We start from the raw sequence: 23,711 nt of genomic DNA on the forward strand, positions 1-23,711 counted from the left end.
GTGAAGGCGGGTTAAACCACTTTAAACTGAGGGCCTATAAAATCCTCAGGGGGGTTGGCTGTAAGGAATCCTCCTCAGTCTTCCCCGAATCCCCTTCACGGAGAGGGATGGAGCCGGCCTCAGGGAGCACGGCCTCCCAGAATACACTCTGCAGGTAAGATGTCCCATTATTGGCGCTTGCTGCTGCTGCTAAGTCGCTTCAGTCATGTCTGACTCTGTGCGACCCCAGAGATGACAGCCCACTAGGCTCCCCCGTCCCTGGGATTCTCCAGGCAAGAACACTGGAGTGGGTTGCCATTTCCTTCTCCAATGCATGAAAATGAAAACTGCAAGTGAAGTCGCTCAGTCGTGTCTGACTCTTAGCAACCCCATGGGCTGCAGCCCACCAGGCTCCTCCATCCATGGGATTTTCCAGGCAAGAGTACTGGAGTGGAGTGCCATTGCCTTCTCCTTATTGGCGCTTAATTGCCAACAAATAACGATTTTGGGGGGAAGAGGTGACATCTTCTATTTCATAGTTTCCCCTTAGTAGCCAAAAGACTTTGTAAATTTTAGAATACCAAATGTAGAAAATGTCAGTCCATCGTCCGTTTACTCATTATAATTTCTAAAACTCTTGTGCACACAATTTTGTGTCCTTTCTCCCTCAGCATCTTATCACAACCCCCTTTCTATCACTGAAACGTCCTTGTAAAGACCATTTTAAAGAACTACAAACTATTCCTCCAGATTCAGCTCAATGTTATCTATGTTTCTTGTTTGGGGCATCAGTGGTTTCCACTGTTTCACTTTTATAAAAACGAGTCAAGAGACATCTGCGTACCTCCCTCTCTGCACAGCTGATGGTTTCCCCTGGGAAGTTAAAAAACCCTAAGACGCTTGACCCGCACCGCCAAGTGGCCCTTTAATAAGTTTACTCAAATCCTTGGAGGCGCTGAATAGGAGGCACTGTCTCCCCACAGCCTCCCGGCGTCGAGGACGTGCTCTGAAGCTCAGTGCCACAAACGTGGCATCGCACCGTGGTCCTTTAAAATGTCACTCACTGGTGAAACGATTTCCAAGCCTTACTAACTGCATCTCCTGCAAGAACTTTCTGTCTGTGGTCTTTGTCCTTTTCCCTCTTGGTGTTTTTCTTGAGGGATTTATATGCTAACCGTCGGCTGGAACAGTCTACACTCTTTGCTTTGCATTCTTCTCATTCTGGCATGCCAAAACCCCGACATTCTATTTAGTGAAAAGACTCTTAGGGAATTCCCTGGAAGTCCAGTGGTTAAGACTCTACACTTCCATGGCCAAGGGTCTAGGTTCAAGCTCAGGGAACAGAGATCCCACAAGCTGCGTGGTATGGCCACACACGTACACAAAGTATCCAATGAAAACCTTCCCTGGATCATTCCCAATCCTACTTCTGCACACCACACAGAGCCCTCACGCCTTACCAATGATCTCGGTGGTGATGGAGGCCAGTGTGAAGAGCGGGGCCACTTTCTTCTCGTAGATCCGCTTGCCCTGTCCTCTCCCTCCGAGCGGGTTGATGAACACCAGCAAGTGCTTCGGTCGAGATGCTATGGAACAACGACAGCGCCTAAGTCACAGTGAGGGACGCGCTCAGACTCGTTCAGAGGCCCAGCGGGACAAGCAGAGGACCAAGCGCCAGAGGTCTGAGATGGGGGGAAGGTGGACGCACTGGTTAGATGGCGGGTAGTAGACACCCGTCCCATCCGGCAGAGTTAGATGGTGAAATGCAGAGACCAAGTCCCACCACCCAGATGCGAAGCCAAAGACGTGCTTTTCCCAAGCCAGGAAGCCACTCTGAAGCTGCTATGTGGGGAATGCTGCCTTCTAATACATTAAAATCCAGTTTCTAGATCTAGACGCCAAATTAATTTTAAATGATAGAAAAGCAAGCTAAACACACGCTCTTTCTTTTCTGTGGCTGAAGATTGTACTCAGTTGTTGAGACTGTGTATTAAGACTATACCCAAAACAGATTAGCAAAATAGCATATATATGATGATAAACAGTAAGTTTCTACTGCATGGCACAGGGGAACTATATTCAGTATCCTGTTATAAACCATAATGGAAAAGAATCTGAAGAAAAACATATGTACACACACACACACATAACTGAGTCACTGTGCTCACAGCAGAAATTGACACAACACCGTAAATCAACTATTCTTCAATTAAAAAATATATAAACCCGAACAACATGGGCATTCCAGGTACAAAACGAGCTACTGTTTGTAAATGGGACAGACAGAGCCTCCTCACAGCAACAATTCGCAGCTCAGACGCCCCTGGTGGACACAGGGGTCCCCGGGCCGGTGCAGTCCTCCTCGCCTCGAGCGCAGGTCTCACCAGCCCAGTTCCCGGGAAAAGAAACCCAGGCCCACGGCGCCAAGGGACCTGCCCTGGCCTCACGCTCGTAAGTGGAGGCGCTGGCGCCTGGGGGCCAGGCTCCGGGCACCCCCGCGCGGTCCTCTAACCAGAAAAGTGTTCAGAAGTCACAGCGTCTCGCTACATCCACTTTTGCGCTGAGCACAAAGCAGGCACGTACTCAGCGTTTCCAGCAGCTCCCGCAAGGTCTGCAGCCACAGGTGGTACAGCTGCTCCTCCGGGCACCAGAACGTCACCTGCGCCCACCTCCAGCGGTGCCGCCGGGCCCTCCGCACTCGGTGCACTGCACGGAGAACACACGCGTGAGCCCCGCACCACGCCCAGCTCCCCTGACCGCCCCTTTCCTCTGATAGTTAATCCCTTCCAGTGTGTATGAGGGAAGAGAGTCTACCCCTCAGTTCTTTTAACCCATGTAAAAAAAGAATAATAATAAAGAAATGTAAAAGATGAACAAACATTAAAAGCAGAGCTTGGATATGCATAACTGACTCACTTTGCTCTACAGCAGAGATTCACACACTGCTGTAAACCAACTATACCTCAGTAAAAAAAAAAAAAAAAAAAAACAGAGCTTGGAAAACTGATACAAGGACCTTTCTATAAACCAAGGACACAGTGAGTCCGTTAAGCGAATGACAAAGGAGTTCTCTTTCATGTGACCTGCCTGGAGCTATGAAGGGCTTTAGGGCAGATTACCTGTGAAAGCGTAGGGCTTTTCCATTTTCTGCCATTTTCCGCTGCTGTACTGCTTCCCGTTAACGTCCGTTTCCTCAACGGTGATGATCTCGGAAATAGGCACCGTGCAGGCATCTGCAAAGACACCACGCCCTCGCTCAGCGGGTCACAGGACTCACCTGAGCGGCAGCAGAGCGACTCCACGCACTGGGACATCCCAGAGGCAGGTGACAAGCCCCGTGTCATCGTGAGCCTCAGCACTACATAAGGCTGGGACCCAGTCCATGCCCTCTGAAGACAGGGTGTTTCATCCACAGGGACCGAAGTGGGCTGGGGCTTCTCAGGCCAGCTCCCGTGCTGAACCCAGGGAAGGGTGTTCACGCCCCAGCACCTGCGGTTCAGTCTGCTCAGAAATGAAGAGGGAAGGAGGCCCAGGACAGACCAGGACCCCGCCGTGTGCGGGTGGGTCAGGGCCACACCAAGGTCGGGGGCAGGGGGCTCGGGGTCCCACCACCCACTCGGGCGCAGGAGGAGGAAGTCGGTGCCCGGGTGGGCGTGGGGAGGACAGCGCGGAACACCCTAGACCGGAGACCCAGTCGTCACCACGGGCCTCAGGTAAGGCCGGACACAAACAGCCGTGGGAAGCGCGAGGCGACAGCCTGTGACGGAACGCGGGGCCAGAAAGACCTCGCCAAGGACAGGACCTGGGAGCAGGGAGGCTGCAGGTCACGCCCCCAGCGTGAACAGGCTACGACCCCCAAGCCCGCCGGCGAAGCGGGTGGAAACCCTGTCCACCGTCACACAGGTGCACAGCGACTCGAGGCCCCGGGTAGGCTCAGAGGACTGCGAGCGCCGACGGGCTCCGTTTCTGCAACAGCTAAATGACCCGACGGCGCTGTGACACCTGGAATGACCTTGCTTCACCTCTGGCCTGGCGCCCTAAGGAAATCAAGTTACAAGATCCAGCTTAGACACCTCGAAGTTCCGAGAGCGGGGTGTCCCCAAGGTTAGAGGTGCTGGGCTGGGGCGGGAAAGGGACACTCGCAGAAGAGCTGGAAGCTGGCTGGGCAGACCCGACCCAGTAGAGCCTCCACCCAGGGCCTCTCTCCCGGGCTCTGACTCTCCGAAGCTGTGACCCCTCTCGTATCCCCTGCTCCCGAGGGGTATCTGACCCCGGCCTGCCAGTGGTCGGACCAGAGGGGGCTGCGAGGGGGCCGCCCGGGAGAGAAGGGGGTGCAGGGACATTCGGGGGGGGAGCCTTACAGAGGGCCTGAGGCTGCTTTCACTGGGGTGGGGTGGGGGGCTCTAACACCCCAACAGGGAAAAATTCCAGTGACTCTTGCCTTCTGCTACACTCAGCTTACCCACAGCTTCATCTGCTGCTTGGCTGAGAAGAAAAACAAAGCCAGGTCAGCAGGATACAAGCTTTCACACGCGCACTGCTTGTCCACGTAACGGACGTGGTGACAAACACAATTATTTTCTCTAAAAAGGGATAGAGATCATGGGATCTGACAAAACACCACTCTCTACATCTTGCCTGATCGAGGAAAGACAAGACCCAGGACCCAGATGGAGGCCGTCCTGGGCGAGCCTGAGCCGGGGCGGTTGTTGTTATTGTTAAGGCGCTATGTCACGTCCGACTCTTTGTGACCCCAAGGACTGGAGCCCACCGGGTGCGTCTGTCCATGGGATTTCCCAGGCAGGAATACTGCAGAGGGTTGCCATGTCCTTCTCCAGGGGATCTTCCTGACCGAGGGATCAAACTCACATCTCCTGCTTGGCAGGCAGATTCTTTACCACTGAGCCACCCGGGAGGCCTGGTGGGGAGGGTGGGGGTTGTCAATCAAAAGCAGGGCTTGGTGAGTGACGGGCTTGGAACAGAGGCCGGTCCCACCCGGCTCCCTCGGCCCCTCCGTCTGCTGGGCTGAGAGTTCAGCCTGAACCTCCTGATGACACGTGGGGTTGGCAGGTGAAACCGGCAGGGGCTGTGGAAGCGGCCGGGTCGGGGCGAGGAGGGCGGGGTCCGGCACAGATGGCAGGCTCCTTTCCGCCTCCCCCGCCCGCTGACCCCCGGCTACGGGCCTCGGTGCCTGCTCTGTGTCGCCTCGCGTGTGCGGTCACACCCTCGTCTTCAAAACCCTCCCCTCCAGTGAGGGGGCGTCGAGAGTCTGGGAGAGGCCCCAAGTCACGCGTGGCTGGCGGGATGACCCGCTCAAAACCTGTCACTTAAGTCTCCGGTGCTGCTGGCTGCGCGTGGCTCCGAGAATCAGTCACGGGCACGGTGCAGGGAAAATGACACGGTGGTCCCCGGGTCGCCCTGCCTGTGCTGGCGCAGAGGGGCCTTGGGGCTTAGCAGTGCACGTCGGGTGAACACACACGTGGGCATGGCCGGTTCACGTCTGTGGACGGACACGGGAGGCGCACCTGGCAGAGAGCTGATGGTGGGAACTGGGCCACTTTCATTTCCTGCACTAATTAGCATTTCTCTCCCTTGGCTTGCATTCTGCATAATCCTGCGTTGCACACGAGATTAGATAAAAAGCCCAAAGTCTTCCGTGAAAGGGTGAGTGATGCGAGGCGGTGCAGTTGCTTTCAGACCAAATCGACGCCGGCACCGGACTCGCTGGACAGATGAAAGGCCCGCGCCTGCGCTGGCCACTGCATCTCCCCCGAGCAGCGCCCCCCACCAGACCGGGGCAGGCATCCACGCCCAGACGGCGCTCCCCGAGCTGCTCCTGCCACGGCTGGAGGCGCCCTCGTGGTCCCTGGGCCGGCTGCAACACATCGCAGGATCAGGGGCCGAGGGTCGTGGGCGTCTCCTCTCCCTTTATAAAGTCACAACCCAACGTCCCCTTTCAAGCAAGCTTCGGAACAGAAGGTTCTGAAAGAGACGCTCGACTCCCTGGGCGCCTCCCTGGCCCAGGGCTCCCCCGCCCCTACCCCAGCACCTCTTTGCGATGGGGCCATCCGCCACTGGAGGGTTTCAGCAGACCCCTGGGCTCCGGCCACTAAAGCAGCACCCCCTGCCCACCACCCCGGTTCTGCCAGAGGCCGGCCAGCGTCTCCCGCTGCCTCCAGAGCTGGTGGGCTCGGCGACCCTTCTCCAAACAGGAAGCAGAGAGCAAACTGAGGCTCCACGCCCAACACCTGCTCTGATCAAACAAGGATTTTTTCAACTCTGGCTAATCGCCCCCTGCCCCCCCGCCACACACACCTACAACAGAAGTAAGATTTTCAAGCCAAGTCAAGCAGCCTTGCTGGGATGGCAGTCTTATTGGCAGCCTGTATAAAACCTCTGCTCTACTAAATTACTAAAGCAAAGTGACTTTCTCAGGGTGATTTTTAAAATTTCTTGAGATGAAAAAAAGGAGTCTGCCTGGGGCAACGGCCACCCTGAGGACAAATGGTGCAGTGGGCACCCCGTGACCGGATCGGGCAGACGGAGGCCATCCCCTACCACGAGCCACTCCTCTGTCCTCTCGGGGACCAAGCCCAGGGAGGAAGACTGGGGCTCCCTCCACCTCCTCTCATGCTCGGATAAGACCACTCAAAAGGCAGAAGACCCCCGAGGCTTCCCAACACAGGCAGGAGCCCCCTGCTCAGCTCTAGGCTCCGGGTGCTCGGATTCAGTGACCTGCCAGGCTGGCAAGAGATGCAGGAGACGTGAGTTTGATCCCTGGGTTGGGAAGACGCCCTGGAGGAGGAAATGGCAACCCGCTCCGGTATTCTTCCCTGGGAAATTCCATGGACAGAGGAGCCTGGTGGGCGACACAGTCCACGGGGTCGCAAAGAGCTGGACATGGCAGAAGCGACTCAGCAGGCATGCAGGCTGGCAGCGCCCACACTGGGTCACAGCCCTGCCGCTGTGAGATCCCCAAGGTTCGAGGGGACAGAGGCCTCACCAGCCTCGTCCCGCTGGGTGTGCATTGAGCCAAGGTCGGCCCCAGAGAGAGGCTTTCCTCCCGAGGCAGCTGCGCACAGGGACAGCAAGAAGAGCAAGCCCAAGGCATGCCTCCCTGAAGGCCAGGGGCTGGGGTCCCCGTGGGACGGAGCCGCAGGGCCTCCGGGGCGCAGGGAGAGTGGGGGAAGGTCCATCACCATACACGGGCAACCCGGCCCCGGCCTCCACTCAAAACAGAGGCGCTCAGCTCCCCCCGCGGCTAGAGTGTTTGGCCCTGTGATGTCAAAAGGTCACTGAGTGTACAGGCACTATGGAAGACGATATGGAGGTTCCTTAAAAAACTGGAATAAAAGCACCATATGACCCAGCAATCCCACTCCTAGGCGTATACCCCAAGGAAGCCAAAATCGAAAGAGATGCATGTATCCCATCGTTCATTGCAGCACTGTTGACGGTAGCTAGAACGTGGAAGCAACCTAGATGCCCATCGACGGATGAATGGATAAAGAAGCCGTGGTACATATACACAATGGAATATTACTCGGCCATAAAAAGGAACACATTTGAGTCAGTTCTGATGAGGTGGATTAACCTAGAACCTATTATACAGAGTGAAGTAAGTCAGAAAGGGAAAGATAAATATAGTATTCTAACGCATATACACGGAATCTAGAAAAATGGTACTGAAGAATTTATTTACAGGGCAACAATGGAGAAACAGACATAGAGAATAGACTGATGGACATGGGGAGAGGGGGGAGAGGGTGGGATGTGTGGAGAGAGTAACATGGAAACTTACATTACCAAATGTCAAATAGATAGCCAACGGGAATTTGCTGTATGGCTCAGGAAACTCAAACAGGGGCTCTGTATCAACCTAGAGGGGTGGGAAGGGGAGGCAGATGGGAAGGAGGTTCGAAAGGGAGGGGATATATGTATACTTATGGCTGATTCATGTTGAAGTTTGACAGAAAACAGCAAAAGTCTGTAAAGTAATTATCCTTCAATAATAAAAAAAAAAAAAAAGGGCACTGAGCGGACACTCATGTGGGCCCAGCTGAAGGGTCAGGGGTCCTGTCCAGTCTCAACCGAGGCGCCAAGACCAGACACGGCTGACTCCACGCTCCCAGAAGACGACTCCAGCGCTCACCGCATTGTTTACGCTCCGAGCTGCTTGGAGGACGTGCACGTCGTAAAAAACCTTAGCTGCTGGGGGCCGGTGCAGCGGACCGGACTCAACCCGCCGTGCCCGCGCCTGACGCCCCGCCTGTCTGCCGGCACGGCGTCCCTCCCGCGGCCCCCAGGCCCCGTGGGCACTCCCTCCCGGCTCTGTGCGTGTCCGTGTGTGCATACATCTGTGTGATGTGTATCCGTGTGCGTGTGCGGCTGAGCAGTCACGCAGCGATGACACCCTCTGCCGCGGCTCGCTCCAGGCCGAGCAGGCCCCCCGGGTCCTGCAGGTCACACGGGGGCTTCAGCTGCCCCCCACAGCTCTGACTGGCCCCTCCGAACTCTTTCCCAGGTCCCCCACCTGGGCTCGCCGCACACCCTTGCGTGCCAGCTGTGGCAGAGCCGTCCACAGGACCACCATGCAAACCAACCCACAGCAAGAGGGCTTGGACACAACCTCCATGAAAATATTCTCCTGTCATCTCAAACTGACGGCTTCCCGAGAAATCGTTGCTACCGCTCTGAACTCATGAGTCACCAAAGAGTTTAAAGCCACAGGCAGCAAGGTCCCTGGGCTTCCCTGGTGGCTCAGAGAGTAAAGAATCTGCTTGCAATGCAGGAGAGCTGGGTTCGATCCTGGGGTCGGTAAGAGCCCCTGGAGAAGGGAATGGTAGCCCACTCCAGCATTCTTGCCTGGAGAGTCACATGGACAGAGGAGCCTGGCGGGCTACAGTCCACGGGGTCAAAAAGAGTCCGACACGGCTGAGCGACTAACACACTGGCAAGGTCCCCACTGGACAGGTATTTTACCAGCGCACTCGGGGGAGACACTGCCCCACGCCACAGGAAGCCCCTGCACCAGTACTGGGGAAGGATGCTCACGCTCTGACGGGCCGCCCACAGGGCTCTGAGGACTCCCGTTCCGCACAGCCTGAAGGGGCTTGAACATTTAAGACAGAAAGTCTCATGGGGCGAGCAAACAGAACCTGCTCTGTGCCACCTCCCAGGCGCCCAGCGGGCAGTGCCGGGCGCACTCAGACACGCCGTCACCTGGCCCTCCCGCGTGGGCACGGGGCTCTGCTGCTGCACACCTTGGGGGCACTGAAAACAGCCACCGTGCGTGTTGTTTGTCCTCATCCCAGTGCGGCTTCACTTCTCCTGGTCTTAAGACTCAATTTGGAATCCAACAGAAGCAAACTGTTTACCTACTCTCTATAGACATTACAGATTATGAGAAACAGCTCCTTAGGCAACTCGGTCATAGAACAAAGAACTAAAGAGCTCCTGTTTATTAAGGACAAGACCATCTTTCCATGGAACAGCATGCTACCTCCGTGATAAAAGTATTCAGAAAGAAAACAGTTGGAAGTGCAGAAAGAACCACGAGTGTCCCAAGAGGAGACGTGAGTGATGCGGTCAAGAGTCATCACCCGCTGGAGGGCGCGAGCCCCGCAGGCAGAACCACCGCCCGCTCACTAGACGTGCTTCTTCCTGTTGCCCTCCCGCCCTGGGGTGTTAAGCTGCACGTGGTACATGCTGAAGTTTGGGGTTTGTGTGATTAAAGTGCAGTTTAGGATTGCAGTTTTTAACTTTAAAATAAAGATCTTAACTGGTATCAACTTTTGCAATGTTGTAAAAACTAAGCAAATTCAAAATAAAAGAAGACAAAGAAGAGGCAACTTTTTCATAAAATTGGAAAAAAAAACCTCTCAAGTTTAAACACGTCTTTGATTTTTGTTTAATTTTATATTATTAAACCTCTTGAAAACCTAACGTCCAGCTACGACCCTCAGTTTGGTCATTTTTGTTCATTGACGATGAATTCTACAACTTATCTAACACATTACAAATCCCAAGAGAAGTAAAGGATGAATTTATAAGGCTTTACTGGAATGCATGATCACAAAGACCTTGCTTGGACGTTCTGTAAGTGTGCTCTGGCCACACACTCACAGGGGCCTCTGCAGTCTCTCAGCCAGGCCACTAGTCCCCACCTTGCCACCTGCCCCCAAAGCACACCAGATACCCACATATCACACCTGGACACACACACACACACACACACCAAATACACACACACCCAGATGGACACACACCACACGCACACCGAGGCGGGGCACCCCCTCACCCACAGCCGTGCCCCCCGCCTGCAGGATGCGGGACAGGCACCCAGGTGTGGACGTGAACACCCACAAAGCCACTCAGAAACGGGTGAAGAAAAAGACCTTAAAAAAAATAACAACAATAATCAAGCAGCCACGTACAGCAAGGGGTTGGAATATCTTTAATGTTGAAGGACGTAGCTTTCATTTACAAGAATATCCTTACCAACAGCGTGTCAGGGTAGGTAATCTTACCAGGGTTTGCACCTTGCATAAAATCACGCGTGTGCGCTAAGTCGCTTCAGTCGTGTCCGACTTTGCGACCCCATGGACTGCAGCCCGCCAGGCTCCTCATCCATGGGATTTCCCAGGCAAGAACACTGGAGTGGGTTGCCATTTCCTCCTCCAGGGGATCTTCCTGACTCAGGGATCGAACCCAGGTCACCTGCGTTGGCAGGCTGATTCTTTACCACTGGGCCCCCTGGGAAGCCTGCATAAAGGCATACTGAAGTGATTTCCGTTTCTCCATGGAATGTGGCTCGAGTGACCGACACCTGCCGACTCAGTGACTCAGATCAGCCCCCGGTTCTCTCACTTTCAGGCCCTTCAGCCAAACTTGAAGGTGCCTCTCTCTGTGCCTGTCAGTCCAGCATTAATTTTTCTTCTAATAACAAAGCAATCTTTGAGAGCCATTAGCACAAGCCATTAGCAAATATTATAATTGTTAACAACTCAAAACAGTGTTCTCCTGTAACACAGTCCTTTCCAGAAATGGACTGAAATTTTGTAACCAAACCTGGGCTGGAAGCCTCAAGCCTTCTGCTGACAAGAGACGCGGTTCTCTGGCCTCCCCTCCCCGTCCCCAGGGAGTGTGACCTCGCCTGGTGTGACAGGCGGCCACCCTCCCACGTGGGTGGGGACTGAGGGGCCGCGCGTTCCAGAGGGACCACGGGCGAGGCTGGGCGAGAGGCTGCCCAGGCGGCACCCAGGGCGGCTGCGACGGCCAGGAGCCATGGTCACTGCCAGTCTCGGCTCTGTCCTGCCCTTCACAGAGCTGGCTGTGACCCAAGGACACTGCGTGGGCTTCCGAGCTGCGACTCGGAGCAGAAACGTCCCTGCCGTCTATGGGTCTGCTTCTCTTACAAGGTCCCAGACAGCCAGGTGCACGGCCACCCACCCAACAGAGCACACCCACCCGGATGGCGGTGGGCGGGGCCAGGGTCCCCCCGGCCCAGAGTCGGGCTCCAGGTGGCCCAGCCACCCCCAAGGCTTTTCTGCATCAGCACCCACGAAAGGACGGGACTGGGCCTTTCAGGAAACTCTGCTGCTGCACCTGCTCGGGATGGGCTTTTCTGTGGGTCCCCAGGCTGTGGGTTCGGGGAACAGGCTGCAACGACCATTGCCCTGCAGACCTTACAACTGCGGAGCTGCGTTTGCACACACAGGACGCAGCCAGTCCCCAACTCCCACCTGCGCAGCCCTGTGCTCCTTCCAGCACAGCCTACCCCAGGTAAGCGTCCCCAACCTAGTGATCGGGGACTGAGAACTCTGGGGGCCTGAGTGGCACCCCATGGCCACTTGGGGCACAATGCCTGACTCCTGCACCATGATCCCTGCTCTCCCCACCCCCCCGTCAGGAGAGGCAGTGGGGGCCGCTGAGAGGAACCCCAGAACCAGCATCCTCGCAGGGGGAGCACCCCAGGATCTCAGGGTCCAGGCTCTAGTAGAGCCCCCACCTGGCCCCGACTGCCACCTTGGAAATGAAGCAAGTCAAGGACAGCTCCCACTGGCTGCGGCCAGGATCGCCTGCGTGAGGCGGCAAACAGCATGGCAGGCTTGAGAGCAGCTTGAGAGGGCCGGCGTCCGCAGGACTAGCCCAAGACTCCAGGGCCACCCGCGGCTGCCCTCTCCCTGCTGATTGTGACCAAGAGGTCTGGGCCAGACGGGAGGCAGACAGTTAACTGAGGAGCCCAAAGCAGACAGCAGCAGGCCGGCTGGCCGGAGTGGCACCCCCACAGAAGGAGTGGGGTCCCCACAGAAAACGGGGTCCCAGCAGAAGGAGCTGGGTCCCTGCAGAAGGAGCAGCCCTCGCAGGCCCTTCCCTTTGTCTCTATCCCCACCTCTGGGGCTTCCCTGATAGCTCAGTTGGTAAAGAATCCACCTGAAATGCAGGAGACCCTGGTTCGATCCCTGGGTTGGGAAGAACCCCTGGAGAAGGGAAAGGCTACCCACTCCAGTATCCTGGCCTGGAGAATTCCATGGGCTGTATAGTCCGTGAGTTTGCAACTGAGCGACTTTCACTTACACCTCTGCTCCAAGGGCAGCCTGGGTCTTGAACTGCACGCTGGATGCCTGTGTGCTAAGTTGCTTCAGCGTGTCTGGCTCTTTTTGACCCCATGGACTGTAGCCCGCTGGGCTCCTCTGTCCATGGCATTCTCCAGGCAAGAACACTGGAGTGGGTTGCCATTTCCTTCTCCAGGGTGTCTTCCCCACCCAGGGATCGAACCTGAGTCTCTTACATCTCCTGCACTTGCAGGCGGGGTCTTTACCACGAGCACCACTGGAGCAGCCCAAGCCTGCTGGACGCAGAGAAAGAAAGCCCGCTCCTGTGTCCAGGGAACCGGAGCACAACCGGCAGGGCTGGGAGGGCGTCCTGGCTCTGCCGGTAGACGGACACGTGCCGGGCTCCCTCTCGGCCTTCATGAGCAGAACACACAGGATGCGCAGAGGGGCCTTGGGAGCTGAATGGCCAAGTCCGTCAGCTCCTGGTGCCAGCCTCACCCAAGTGACCAACACCAGGGAGGCCCCCAGAAGCGTGCAAAGGCCTTAAGAGCTGGACTGATGTGGAAGCCCCCCTCCCACGGCCTTGCCATCTGTGTACAACCAGGCTGAGCACCTGCCTAAGAAAAGAAAATCCTCCAGAGGACTCACAACATAATATTAAAAATACCCAGCCTCCAAAATTAACCAGCACACCAAGAACCAGGCAACCCTGCAAGGCCCAGGGGGAAAGCCAGTCAGCAGACGCCCCACCCGGGACACCCCAGGTGTCTGAGGCGTCAGACACAAACTTCAGCATGGCTGATAGAACCAGGCTCGGTGAGGTGCTGCTCTGAACGTTCCTAAAGTGAACGGAAGGACAGAAGTTCCCAGGACAAAAAGAGACGACTAGAAGGAACCAAACGGAAAATTCAGAGCTGAAAGGACAGCATGTGAAATGCAACAGCCACTAGCTGGGCTCAGCAGTGGGGCTGCTGTGACAGGAAAGTCAGTGAAGCCCCACAACTCAGCAGGAAGAACCTGCTCTGAATAACAGAGAGGAAAAACTATTTTAAAGATGGCACAGGGACCTTCTGCTCTGAGATGAAGGGCGAGACTGCTCCTCCCTGGAGTCCCACGTGCCAGTAATGCCGGGAGACTCTGGAAGGCGGGCCGAAGGAGGGAGCTGAGCGGGGGCCTCGGGGCCAGGGAGAGACGGCAGAGAGTTCCCTGGGTTTCTTCCTGCCCCACGTTATCTCAGGTTTGAAGACTTCAGCAACTGGAAATGCCAACGGGTACACACAGAAAACTCCAACCAAGGTCGCTCTCTCCGGCCAAAGGACCAGGGGCAGGACAGCCCAGGAAGATGAGAAACTTCTGGAAAGAACTGCCCTCCTCCAGCAACACAGAACCCTGCCCTCCCCCGCCCCCCACCACCTGCAAAGGCTGCCTGGAGTCGAGACATCTGCCCTCGGGCGGAGGCAGGTGCCTGACGCTCCCCAGCAGCGTGGCGTGAGGGAAGCCAGCACTTTCATCCCAGCGGGTGTCGAGCCTCACGCCACAGGGGTCAGTGGAGATGAGGAGGGAGTGGACTCCCACCGCCTCCCAGCACGAGTGGGGTGCCCCTTACCTTCCTTGCTGGGCTGGTGTCCGGGGACCAAGGGGGGAGTCAGAACTTGCACCAACCTCCAGCCACCCTCCACGGCACGCAGTCACAGGGCATCCCCACCCTTCCAGCCAGGAGGTCTCAGTGGAGGCCGAGTCGGGGGTTCACCCAGCAGCAATGGGGGGCACCCCCTTGGCTGCTGATGAGGCCCAGGGGAACCTGGACTTCTTCCCCGATCTGACGGTAGCTAGTCCTTCCTACTCCCTGACGGCGCAGTGTCAGAGAAAGCCAGGTATAAGAGGAAACTTAAATAAGATCCAAATTTTCATAACGTAAAAAAGACAGAAATGTCCAAAAAAAAAAAAAAAAAAAAAATCAATCACCATGCCAAGAACTGGGAAGATCTCAAAATGAGAGGGAAAAAAAGACAATTGCTCGATGCCAAAACTGAGATGACAAAGATGTTGGGGTTATCTGACGAGGATTTTACAGCCGCCATGGTGAAAATGCTTCATGAACAACTACACACTTAAAACAAATGAAGACATATAAAGACTCAGGGAAGAAGAAAGTCTCAGCAAAGAAACAGACGATTACAAAGAAGAACCACACGAAAACTTTAGAACTGAAAAAATACAATAGCCAAAACAGAAAACAAATGGGTGAACTCAACAGCAGGATGGAGACAGAGGAAAATCAGTGAGCTGGAAGATGCAACAAGAGAAATTACGCAAATTGAGCAACAGAGGAAAATAATTTAAAAAAAGCAACAGCACTGAAAAGAGCCTCAGGGACCTGTGGAGTCACAGCAGAGGATCCAACATGTGTCGCTGGAGCCTAGAAGTAGAGGAGGAGAGGGGATGAAAAAGTGTCCAAAAATAACAGCTGAAAACTTCCCAAAAGTTTTAACAAAAGATATAACCTCAAATGTCACTACTTCAAAGAAATCCAAGACACATCAGAGTCTGGATTCCAAAAATCAAGCACAAAGAAAAGAATGTTAAAATTAAGTCAAAGAGAAACAACACTTGACCTACAGGGGAAAGAATTTTGAATGATAGTGGATTTATCCTCAGAAATCACGGAAGGCAGAGCAAGCAGCACAATGGTTTTCCAGTGCTGAAAAGAAAAGAATCTTATACCCAGCAAAAATATCCTTCAGGGATTAAAGGAGAAATCAAGACATTCTCAGATGAAGAAAAACTAACAGTCTTACTGCCAGCAGACCTGTCCTAAAAGAACAGATACAGGAAATAGAAATGATAAAAGAGGACTCCCTGGAAAGAAAAAAAGAAAACAGAAGAAAGAATACAGTAAGTAAAGATACGTGCAGTATCTTTACTGCACAGCAGTATTTCCTTCTCTGCCTGACTTTCCTAAATTATGTTTGAGGGTTGAAGATGAAGCTGTAACACTAATGTGGTTCCAAATGCATGTGGAAGAGATGAGACAATTTTACTATGAAACGCGAGAGTAAAGTGATGCAGAGAGAGGGGAGGTTTCTGCACTTCCTCGAACTGGTTAAATGATGACTCCACTAGACTGGGATGAGGCTCACGCACAGACCAAGGCCGAGGGCCACACACAGAGCTGCACTCGAAAGCCGTATGGACACTTTACCACCCCACGCAGCTGGTTTAAACACAGGTGAAGACATACAGACAAGTCAGTATGGAATCCTAGAAACAGATGTTTAAGCAATCCACAGGAAGGCAGGAAAAAGCAGATAATGAAAACAAAAAATTAAATGGCAGATTTAACCCCTAATGCATTTACATTAAGAAGACACAGGTTGGCCTAGATGATTAAAAAACACGAGTCAACCCTACAGAGTCTAAAGAAACTCACTTCAAATCTAAGGGTGTAAGCAGGTTGAAAGTAAATGGGCAGAAGAGACACGTGGAGCAGGCGTGGCCACGTCACCCCGTAAAGTGGACTCTAGAACAGACAGAACAGTCAGAGACAGAGATGGGCACTACACAATCAAGAGTCGACCAGAATGAAGGCTTAGCGATCCTGAACGTGCATGCGCCAAACGACGCAGCAGGAAAACGCGCAGTGATGAACAACGGTTTACAGCAGGGTCGGCAAACTGCAGGCCAAATCCAGCATGCTGCCCCCTTCTATAAACAAAGGTTTCTTGGCACAAAGCCACATGCATTCACTCACATGCTGCCTACAGCAGCTTTTGCACTAAAGCAGCAGAACTGAGAAGCTGGGACCCACAAAGCCTAAAGTATTTGCAATCTGGCTTTTTCTTTTTTTAATTATTTACCCACTGATCTGATCTCTGGCTGTGCTGGGTCCTTGCTGCAGTAGGGGCTTTCCTCCAGCTGCGGGGGGCGGGTCCCTCAAGGCGGAGGCCTCTCCGGCTGCGGAGCACGGGCTTCGGCTGCCGCAGAGGGTGAGCTCAGCAGTTGCGGCTCCCGCGCCCCGGAGCACAGGCTCAGCGGCGGTGGTGCACATGCGCAGTTGCTCTGTGGCCTGTGCGATCTTCCCGGACCAGGGATTGAACCTGAGTCTCCGGCACTGGCAGCCGGATTCTTTACCACTGAGCCACGTGGGAAGCCCTGCCATCTGACTTCTTAAGGAAACATCTGCTGACCTACTTTGGAGTAACAAATAAAAGTTAGCTTTGGAATTATCTCAGTGTAATTACACTATTTATGACCACACTCGCCTACTCTGAAGCCACGTAATCTGACCATAGCTGAGGCAGGTACCTAGAGAGGGAGGGCAGGCAGGGCAGCTGTTTTTCTGACAGCTGCTTTTCAAAACCACAAAAGCCTATATGTCTCTTCCGATAGTGAGTCATATGCAAATCTGGAAAGATTTTTTTTTCTTAAATAGGTAAACAAGATAGCCATTTATTTCCTATTCAAATATACTGAGATTCCTATCTAACTCTGCAGGTTGCTGGCTTCACATAATCTGATATCATCTGCAGCAACTTTTGACCTCATCACCGGGCATACGTAAGACGTATCAGGAGATACAGAAATGCAGGGTATAAGATTTGTGGAGTGAACGGTTTAGGGGATTCGGTAGAATTTCTAGGTTCTACCCAAACTGTGTTTAGCTTCCCAGCCACTCCCAGTGGTTTTAAACTCACTCCTCTAGAGAAAAGTAAAGACGCTTGGACAGCAGGCAGCCACTCCCCCACGCTCTCCACCCGTGGCCCAGTCGCCCCTCCACGGTCGGGGGGTCCAGTCCCCAGCTGGCCACCACTCACCATGCAGCCAGGGACGGGCCGAACCCTGCCTCCCACAGACAGCCACTCACACGGTGCTCGGTGCACACCTGCTGTGTGCACAGACACGCGAGGACCTCCAGGAGGACAGGGAGGAGAAGCAAGGAAGTGAGCCCTTCCCATGCTGCATTCTGCCTCGAGAGCGCGCGCAGGGGAGATAAGACAGATAGTCCTAAAAAAGAAAACAGGGAAAACCCGTAACACAAAACAGAAGGAAACAGCTAGCGGAGAGGGACAAACAGCTGTACAAACACAAAAACCCGAAGATGGATGAGGGAAGGGCAAGGTGCCAGCAGAGCTGGGCCCTGAGCAGAGGTAAGATCTGAACACGGGGGTGGGGGGAGGGTCCGGGGGGAGAGGGGGGCTGTCTTGTGGGGCCTCAGGGGTCAAGGAGGTCAGAGCTGAGGAGCCCAGAAAGTGAGGCAGGCACGGGCAGCTTGTAAGCTAGTCGGCTAGCTGCCCAGCACGTGAAAGAATCTTCTAGAAGGGCAAGCACCCTAGGAGTAGGGGGTGGGGGGCAGAGTGCCTAGCCGTAGGCTTTGGGGCTGTATTAGATGGGCTTCATGGTGCTTTCCAAACTTCCATCCAACAACTTCGGGGTCACCCATCAGAAGGTGCTCGAGGGAGGGGACACGGTGAGCGAGGATGGACAAGGCAAGCCCGGAGGCAGGGCTGCAGGAGGCACTCAACCGGCCTGTGGCCTAAAGAGAACCACACAGGAGCGGAAAGCGCAGAGCCCCGATACCAGCCGGGGCACACAGACCCGGGAGCCAGCTGGCTGTCTCCTGTGGGCTGTGCCAGAAACTTGGAACCAGAGCTCAGGAGAAACTGGGACGGAAGGTGACTCAGTAGGAGAACCCACAGGGCGCTGCGATCAGGAGAGCGAGATAAGATCCCCAAAGTGAAGCCACCTCATGTGTTCAGTCGCTCAGTCACATCCAACTCTTTGAGACCCCACGGCTGCTCTGTCCATGGGGACTCTCCAGGCAACATTACTGGGGTGGTTTGCCATGCCCTTCTCCAGGGGATCATCCCAACCCAGGGGTCTTCTTCATTGCAGGCAGATTCTGTACCATCTCAGCCACCGGGGAAGCCCGAAGCCACCTTACCCTGGACCCACCCACATGGTCACAGAACAGCACGTGAAAGGCAGAGAGCAGCTAGGTTCTCTAGAAACGTCTGCTGTGCAGAAGTCTAGACCAATCGAGAGGATAAATAAATTGGGTCAGGGACAGAAAACAAAAAAAAACTGTCATCAGTACTTAATAAACACACAGAAAATATATCTCCTAAAGTATAAAACACTGTTTCTTAAATACTAGTCTTTTTTCCTTAGGATAGATGTTCAAACATGGCAAATTCACCAAATTACATCCTTAAAACGCATGAGTTTCATTGTATGCAAATTACGCCTAGATAAAGCTGATGTGAAAACAAATCCTGTTTTATGAGAGTAAACAGTAATAGGCACATTCACACAGAGACCAACAGCAAATATTCCCTCTCGAAGGTTACGGCTGCGATTCTCTCCCTGTGTGCTTGTCTGTGCTTTCTGGGTCTTATTAAACCAACATGAATTACTTTCATAAGCAGAAAAACAAAAATTAGTTTTAAGTATCCGTGGCTTGCCTATGTGTTTCCTGTGCAGTGGTGTTGGGCTGTAAATACAACAGTAACCTGTACAAGGAGCTTCCCAGCGACCCGGGGCATCCTCGGTGGGAGAGGGGAAAACTTCTGGAGGAGGCTGGGCACGGGCCACCCCCACCCTAGGGTGCCCCCCCACACACACACACACAAGTCCCAGCCCCAACTCTAAAGGAACACTTCCAGAGTCTCTCTGAGCGTGTTTTACTGTGGTCCCGGGATACAACTCGGATACAGCTTCAGCCTGTTTCAGGTTCAGCTCGCCCGAGCCACTGTGAGAAGGCTGGTCCGCGTTTCCTGTTTTCAGTCTGCCTCACTTCCGACCGGGCTGGTGCCAGGCAGCCTCACAGCTTCCTGAAGAGAGCGGCCCGCGCGGGGTCCAGAAGGCACCGCCTCCCGGTTCTTGGTCCTGCCTTTGCTCTGAGCCCCCCACTGAGGAGGAAGCCTGGACCTGGATTAAAAGCCGGCTCCCTTGTGTACATTATATACCATCCATTGAAACCCACTCACAAGTTCCACGTTCCCCCTTCTGCGAAAAGGAGCGACGCTGGAGAAGCTGTGCAGGTCAGACAAAGCGGCCGAGCCCGGTGCCCTCGGTGGCCCGGCCCTGGGCCCGCCTCGGTCCGTCTTCTAAGGCGGTCTCAATTCACTCAGCCTGCTTCTCACAGCCTCCGCCTCTCTTCCCTGCCCCGCCAGCCGCCGTCCACCCCGCACACAGGCACGCCTGGGACCGTGGCGGGCCGGCACTGCCACTCTGAAATGTCCCCTGGATGGGCTGCTGTCTACCCTCAGGCGTGGGGTCATCTCTCTTGGGCCTGGCTCCTCTAGGGGTGCACCTATGAGGAGCCCCCTGAGCTGCAGCAGCTGACCCAGGGCCTCCTCAGGGTGGTGGATGGCATGGGGTTGGGGGGAGGGCTCCTATAGCGCCAGCCTTTCTGGGGGGGGTACCCATCTCTTGCACACCACCAAGGAAAGCTCCAGATGAACCCATACAAGAGGGCCTTCAGAGTGTGCTAGAAGGAAGCAACCACCGTTTCAGGAAAGAGGTGGGCCACTGTGCAAGTGAGGAGCTCGGAAAAGCAAGCTGACCCAAAGTGCACAAAGCCCAGAATCTGGGGGCCGGAAACCATAATGACAGCTGGCCAAGGATGCCAACGCTGAAAGCCGGCAATGCGAGTCCCCCACCCATACACCCCAGACGGGTGGGGCCCATTTGGTGTCCACGTGGCTGCTGTGGCCTAAACGAGGCCACGGCACCCAGGCACAGTGGCTGAAATTGGACCCACCACGCTTCACACGCCGGTTCAGCCACTAGCTGGGCCAGTTCCTCACACTCCTGAGGCTCGGCCTCTTCATCCGTAAAATCCAGGAGAAGCTGCCCGGCAGGAATGCGCCGTGTATGAATATGACACAGGACAGACCACGTGGCTGCACCAAGAGCCTGTGAAATGGGAGTGCTCCATCCCGAAGCAGAGATTCGCAGGGAAGTTCAAACGCCCTCAGGGCCAGGCCAGGGGAGACCGGGACCTGGGGCCCTGCTGCGTGCTGCCAGGAGGCTAAGGCTGACCTTCTAGGATGACACTTCTTCCCCAGGGGACAACAGAAAGCTGGTGGAAGGGTGAAGTCTCAGATCGCTGGCCACAGAGTAGCTCTCTGCAGACCATGCTTGTGGTGAGCCCCAGGCTGCAAACCAGGAGTCCGAGACCACCCTGACCTTGGCCCCAGCAAACTGGCCGGCTCTGCCCACCCCTCCCCCATCAGCAGAGCCATCCAACCTCAGGGACGAGAAAGCCCCCACAGATACAGTGCAGCACCCCGACTGCCCCCAAGGCACTGAAAAGGCATCCCAAACTCAGCATGTCCACTAGAGAATTCCAACCTCTCCTGCACCCCACCAATTAACAACTAAACCCCCGCTCATCCTGCAATTCCAGTAAGCCCAAACCTGGACCCCCGTTCCGCTGGCCCTCCCCATCTAAGCAGACAGACCCAGCCCTGCTCAGCGCCCCTCTGCCGGACAAGGCCAGCAGCCTCCTGCCTGTGGTTCCCTGGCCCGCCTCTGTCTGCTCCCTGCCAGGCCCACGGGGTGCCTTTCACCAGGTGAAGATGGATAAAGCCCTCTGGGGTCCCCACCTCAGCCCCTGCCACCCAAAGAGCCCGGCCCCCTTCCCCACCTCCCGCGGCTCCCCCACCCTGTGTGGGTCTCCGGGCCAGCCTCTGGCCGTGGCCCCTGTGGTCCTGCTGCCTGGACCGTCTCGCCAGGAGGTGCACAGGCCTCTGCAGGGCTCTGGTCCAGTGCCGCCCTGCAGGTGAGGAGTCCCGGGACCCCCTGTCCCCACCCCCTTCTCGCACGTCCACACCCACGTGTCCTCCACGCACGCCCCAGACCCTCTGACAGAAACTGCTCCACTGCGGCAGGGACTCTCTCAGGAGTGCTGAGCCCGGGCGAGCACGCTGCCCTGCCCGCCACGACGGGCCCTCCATAACAACTTGCTGAAGACAAGTCAATGAGATGGAAACACCCACACTCTCCAGCCACTGGAAACACACCCAGACTGGCCAGGCCCCCGCTGCCTCTGCCAGGGAGGCCTCCTGGCTCTCACTGTCCCACCAGGTAACTGCCCTCTTGCCCAGGGTCAACTGACACCTCCATAAGCCGCTGCCCGTCCTCCTGCCTCTGGGCAGCTCGGCAGGGGCCCGCTGGCCCCTTCTCCTTGGGAGCAGACAGGACCCCTTTTTAGTTAAACCAGGGCTTCCCCGAGTCCGAGGGCCTCTGCAGGTCGTGTGTCCAGCCTGTTGCAGCAAAATGAACAGCCCCCTCCCCCCAGGGAGCACATCCCAGATTGAAGGTCACCAGCCCTTGCTTCACTGCGGGGACAGGAACTCCGGTCTCCACTCCGGATCGGGTTAAACTGACACCGGGCGCGGGGCGCCGGCACCCCCTCGGGTCCCTCCGTCACAATCGATCGGAATGGTGCCCTTCAGACGCTGGCAGGCGGGGTCCCAGAGAGACGGTCCGTGCGGTCCGTCCGGGGGACACCTCCTGGGCCGCAGACCTCCCCGGGCCTTCACGACCCCGCGCCCCTCGCCCTCGGGGGTCGCGTCCCCGCCGCCCCCCTCCCTCACCCCGGCTCTCCCCAGCGCCGGCTGGCTCTTTGTCACGGGTCCCGGCCCTTCCCTGCCCGCCGGCCTCCCCGGGGCCCCTTCCCCCCTACCGCAGCCCGGCCGAGCCGGCGGGCCGGCGGCGACACTCACCCGCGCCTGGGTCCCCGGCTCCGGGCCCGGGGCTCCGCCACCAGCGCAGCAGCGCCCGCGCGGGGTCCAGGCTCACGGCGCAGCGCTGCTGCTTCACCCAGAGCACCGAGCGCAGCGGCTCCGCCGCCCCCATCGCGCCCGGCGCCCGGGGCGCCGCCTGCTCGGCCGGGCTGGGGGCGCGCGCGGCGCCGAGGGGCGCGGGACCGTTAGCGGCCCCCTGGAGCCGGCCCGGGCGCGGCGGCGGCGGCGGCGCGGGGCGGGCGGGGCGGGCGGGCGGCGCTGCGTCACCCCGTACGCGGAGCGGCCGCGGACACCGAGGAGGGGCCGCGGGCAGCGCGCGGAAGACGGCGAGGGCGGCCGGCCGGAGCGGAGCGGAGGGCCGGGCTGGGGGCCGGACGCGGAGGGATGGGGGGCAGCCGAGGGAGGCGGGCGCACCCCGGGGACCAGGAGGGGTCCGGGATCCGGCGGGGGGCGGGGAGGAGGAGGGAGGCGGACGGGGGCGCGGGGTTCCGAGCAGAGGAGCCGAGGAGGGGCCTGCGCGGAGGAGGAGGAAGGCGAAGGGGGCGGCGGGGTGCGGGTAAAGAGGGGCGGAGAACAGGGGAGGGGCCGGGCGATCAAGGACGCGGCTGGGCTGGGGTCGAGGCGCCAGGGCGCCGGCTGAGCTCTGGGGTTTAGCTCTGGCTGGGGCGGAGGAGGCTTCCTCTGGCCGCCGACCGTAGGGTCCCCAGGCCAGAGTGACCCGGGGGCGGGGAGCTCAGTAGCGCCTCCCTGGCCGGTCGTGGGGACAGGCGGGGTCCTCCAGGGGCGCAGAAAATGCTACCCGGGCGGTCCTGTGGGTGCGGTGGGAGGGGCCTGGTTTTGGGGTGGGCGTGGACTAACCCGCCCCTCCTCACGCGGCCACCCTGGGCAGCCTGCTGGCCGCGGGCATTGGGCCGCATCTTGGATCCTCGTCATCTCCTCTTGGAAATATAAACCTGAAGACCTAGCAGGCACCCTCGGGAGGTGTGGACCCTGTTGGCTCCAGCCTGGCAGTGGACACCACCTCCTCTGCTTCTGGGGTCATCTTCATGACCACCGGGTGACCCCCGCATTCCTAAGGGGGGCAGTTTCAGGCACTGAGGGCTGAGCAGTAAGGGATGGGGCCAGCGTGTGAACCAGGCAGTCTGAGTCAAAGGGTCCTGCCGGGCCTGCACACCCAGACTGGGGACAGATGGCCACTGAGGAGGCCTGTCCTGGTCACAGGTGGCAGAGGCGGGGCTCAAAGGCCCGCCAGGGTCCAGCCACCCCTTACTGCCCATGGGGGTATGTGTCTGGGGTGGGGGTTGCCGAGAGCAGCTCGGGGTCCCACAGCCCAGGTTCTCAAGGCCAGCCAACCTGCACAGGGTGGGCTGCTGGGGAACCAGCAGAGGGGAGGGACCTGCAGGCCGGCAGGCAGGAGGGCTTC

General features: G+C 56.8%; 1 protein-coding gene across 1 annotated transcript in view; it reads right to left on the reverse strand.

Annotated features, from left to right (window-relative positions):
- Nucleotides 1-23,205, reverse strand: part of CERK (ceramide kinase) — a 37,045-nt gene extending 13,840 nt beyond the window's left edge. Inside the window, exons 1-5 of the mRNA XM_070788799.1 lie at nt 23,161-23,205; nt 22,268-23,021; nt 3,099-3,212; nt 2,563-2,685; nt 1,440-1,565 (exon numbers count right to left, since the gene is read on the reverse strand). Coding sequence (XP_070644900.1) covers nt 1,440-1,565; nt 2,563-2,685; nt 3,099-3,212; nt 22,268-23,021; nt 23,161-23,205 — 1,162 coding nt within the window. The remainder of the gene's footprint in view (nt 1-1,439; nt 1,566-2,562; nt 2,686-3,098; nt 3,213-22,267; nt 23,022-23,160) is intronic.
- Between the last annotated feature and the right edge of the window lie 506 nt (nt 23,206-23,711).

The sequence above is a fragment of the Bos indicus genome, chromosome 5 (genome assembly GCF_029378745.1).
Source record: "Bos indicus isolate NIAB-ARS_2022 breed Sahiwal x Tharparkar chromosome 5, NIAB-ARS_B.indTharparkar_mat_pri_1.0, whole genome shotgun sequence".
NCBI lineage: Eukaryota > Metazoa > Chordata > Mammalia > Artiodactyla > Bovidae > Bos > Bos indicus.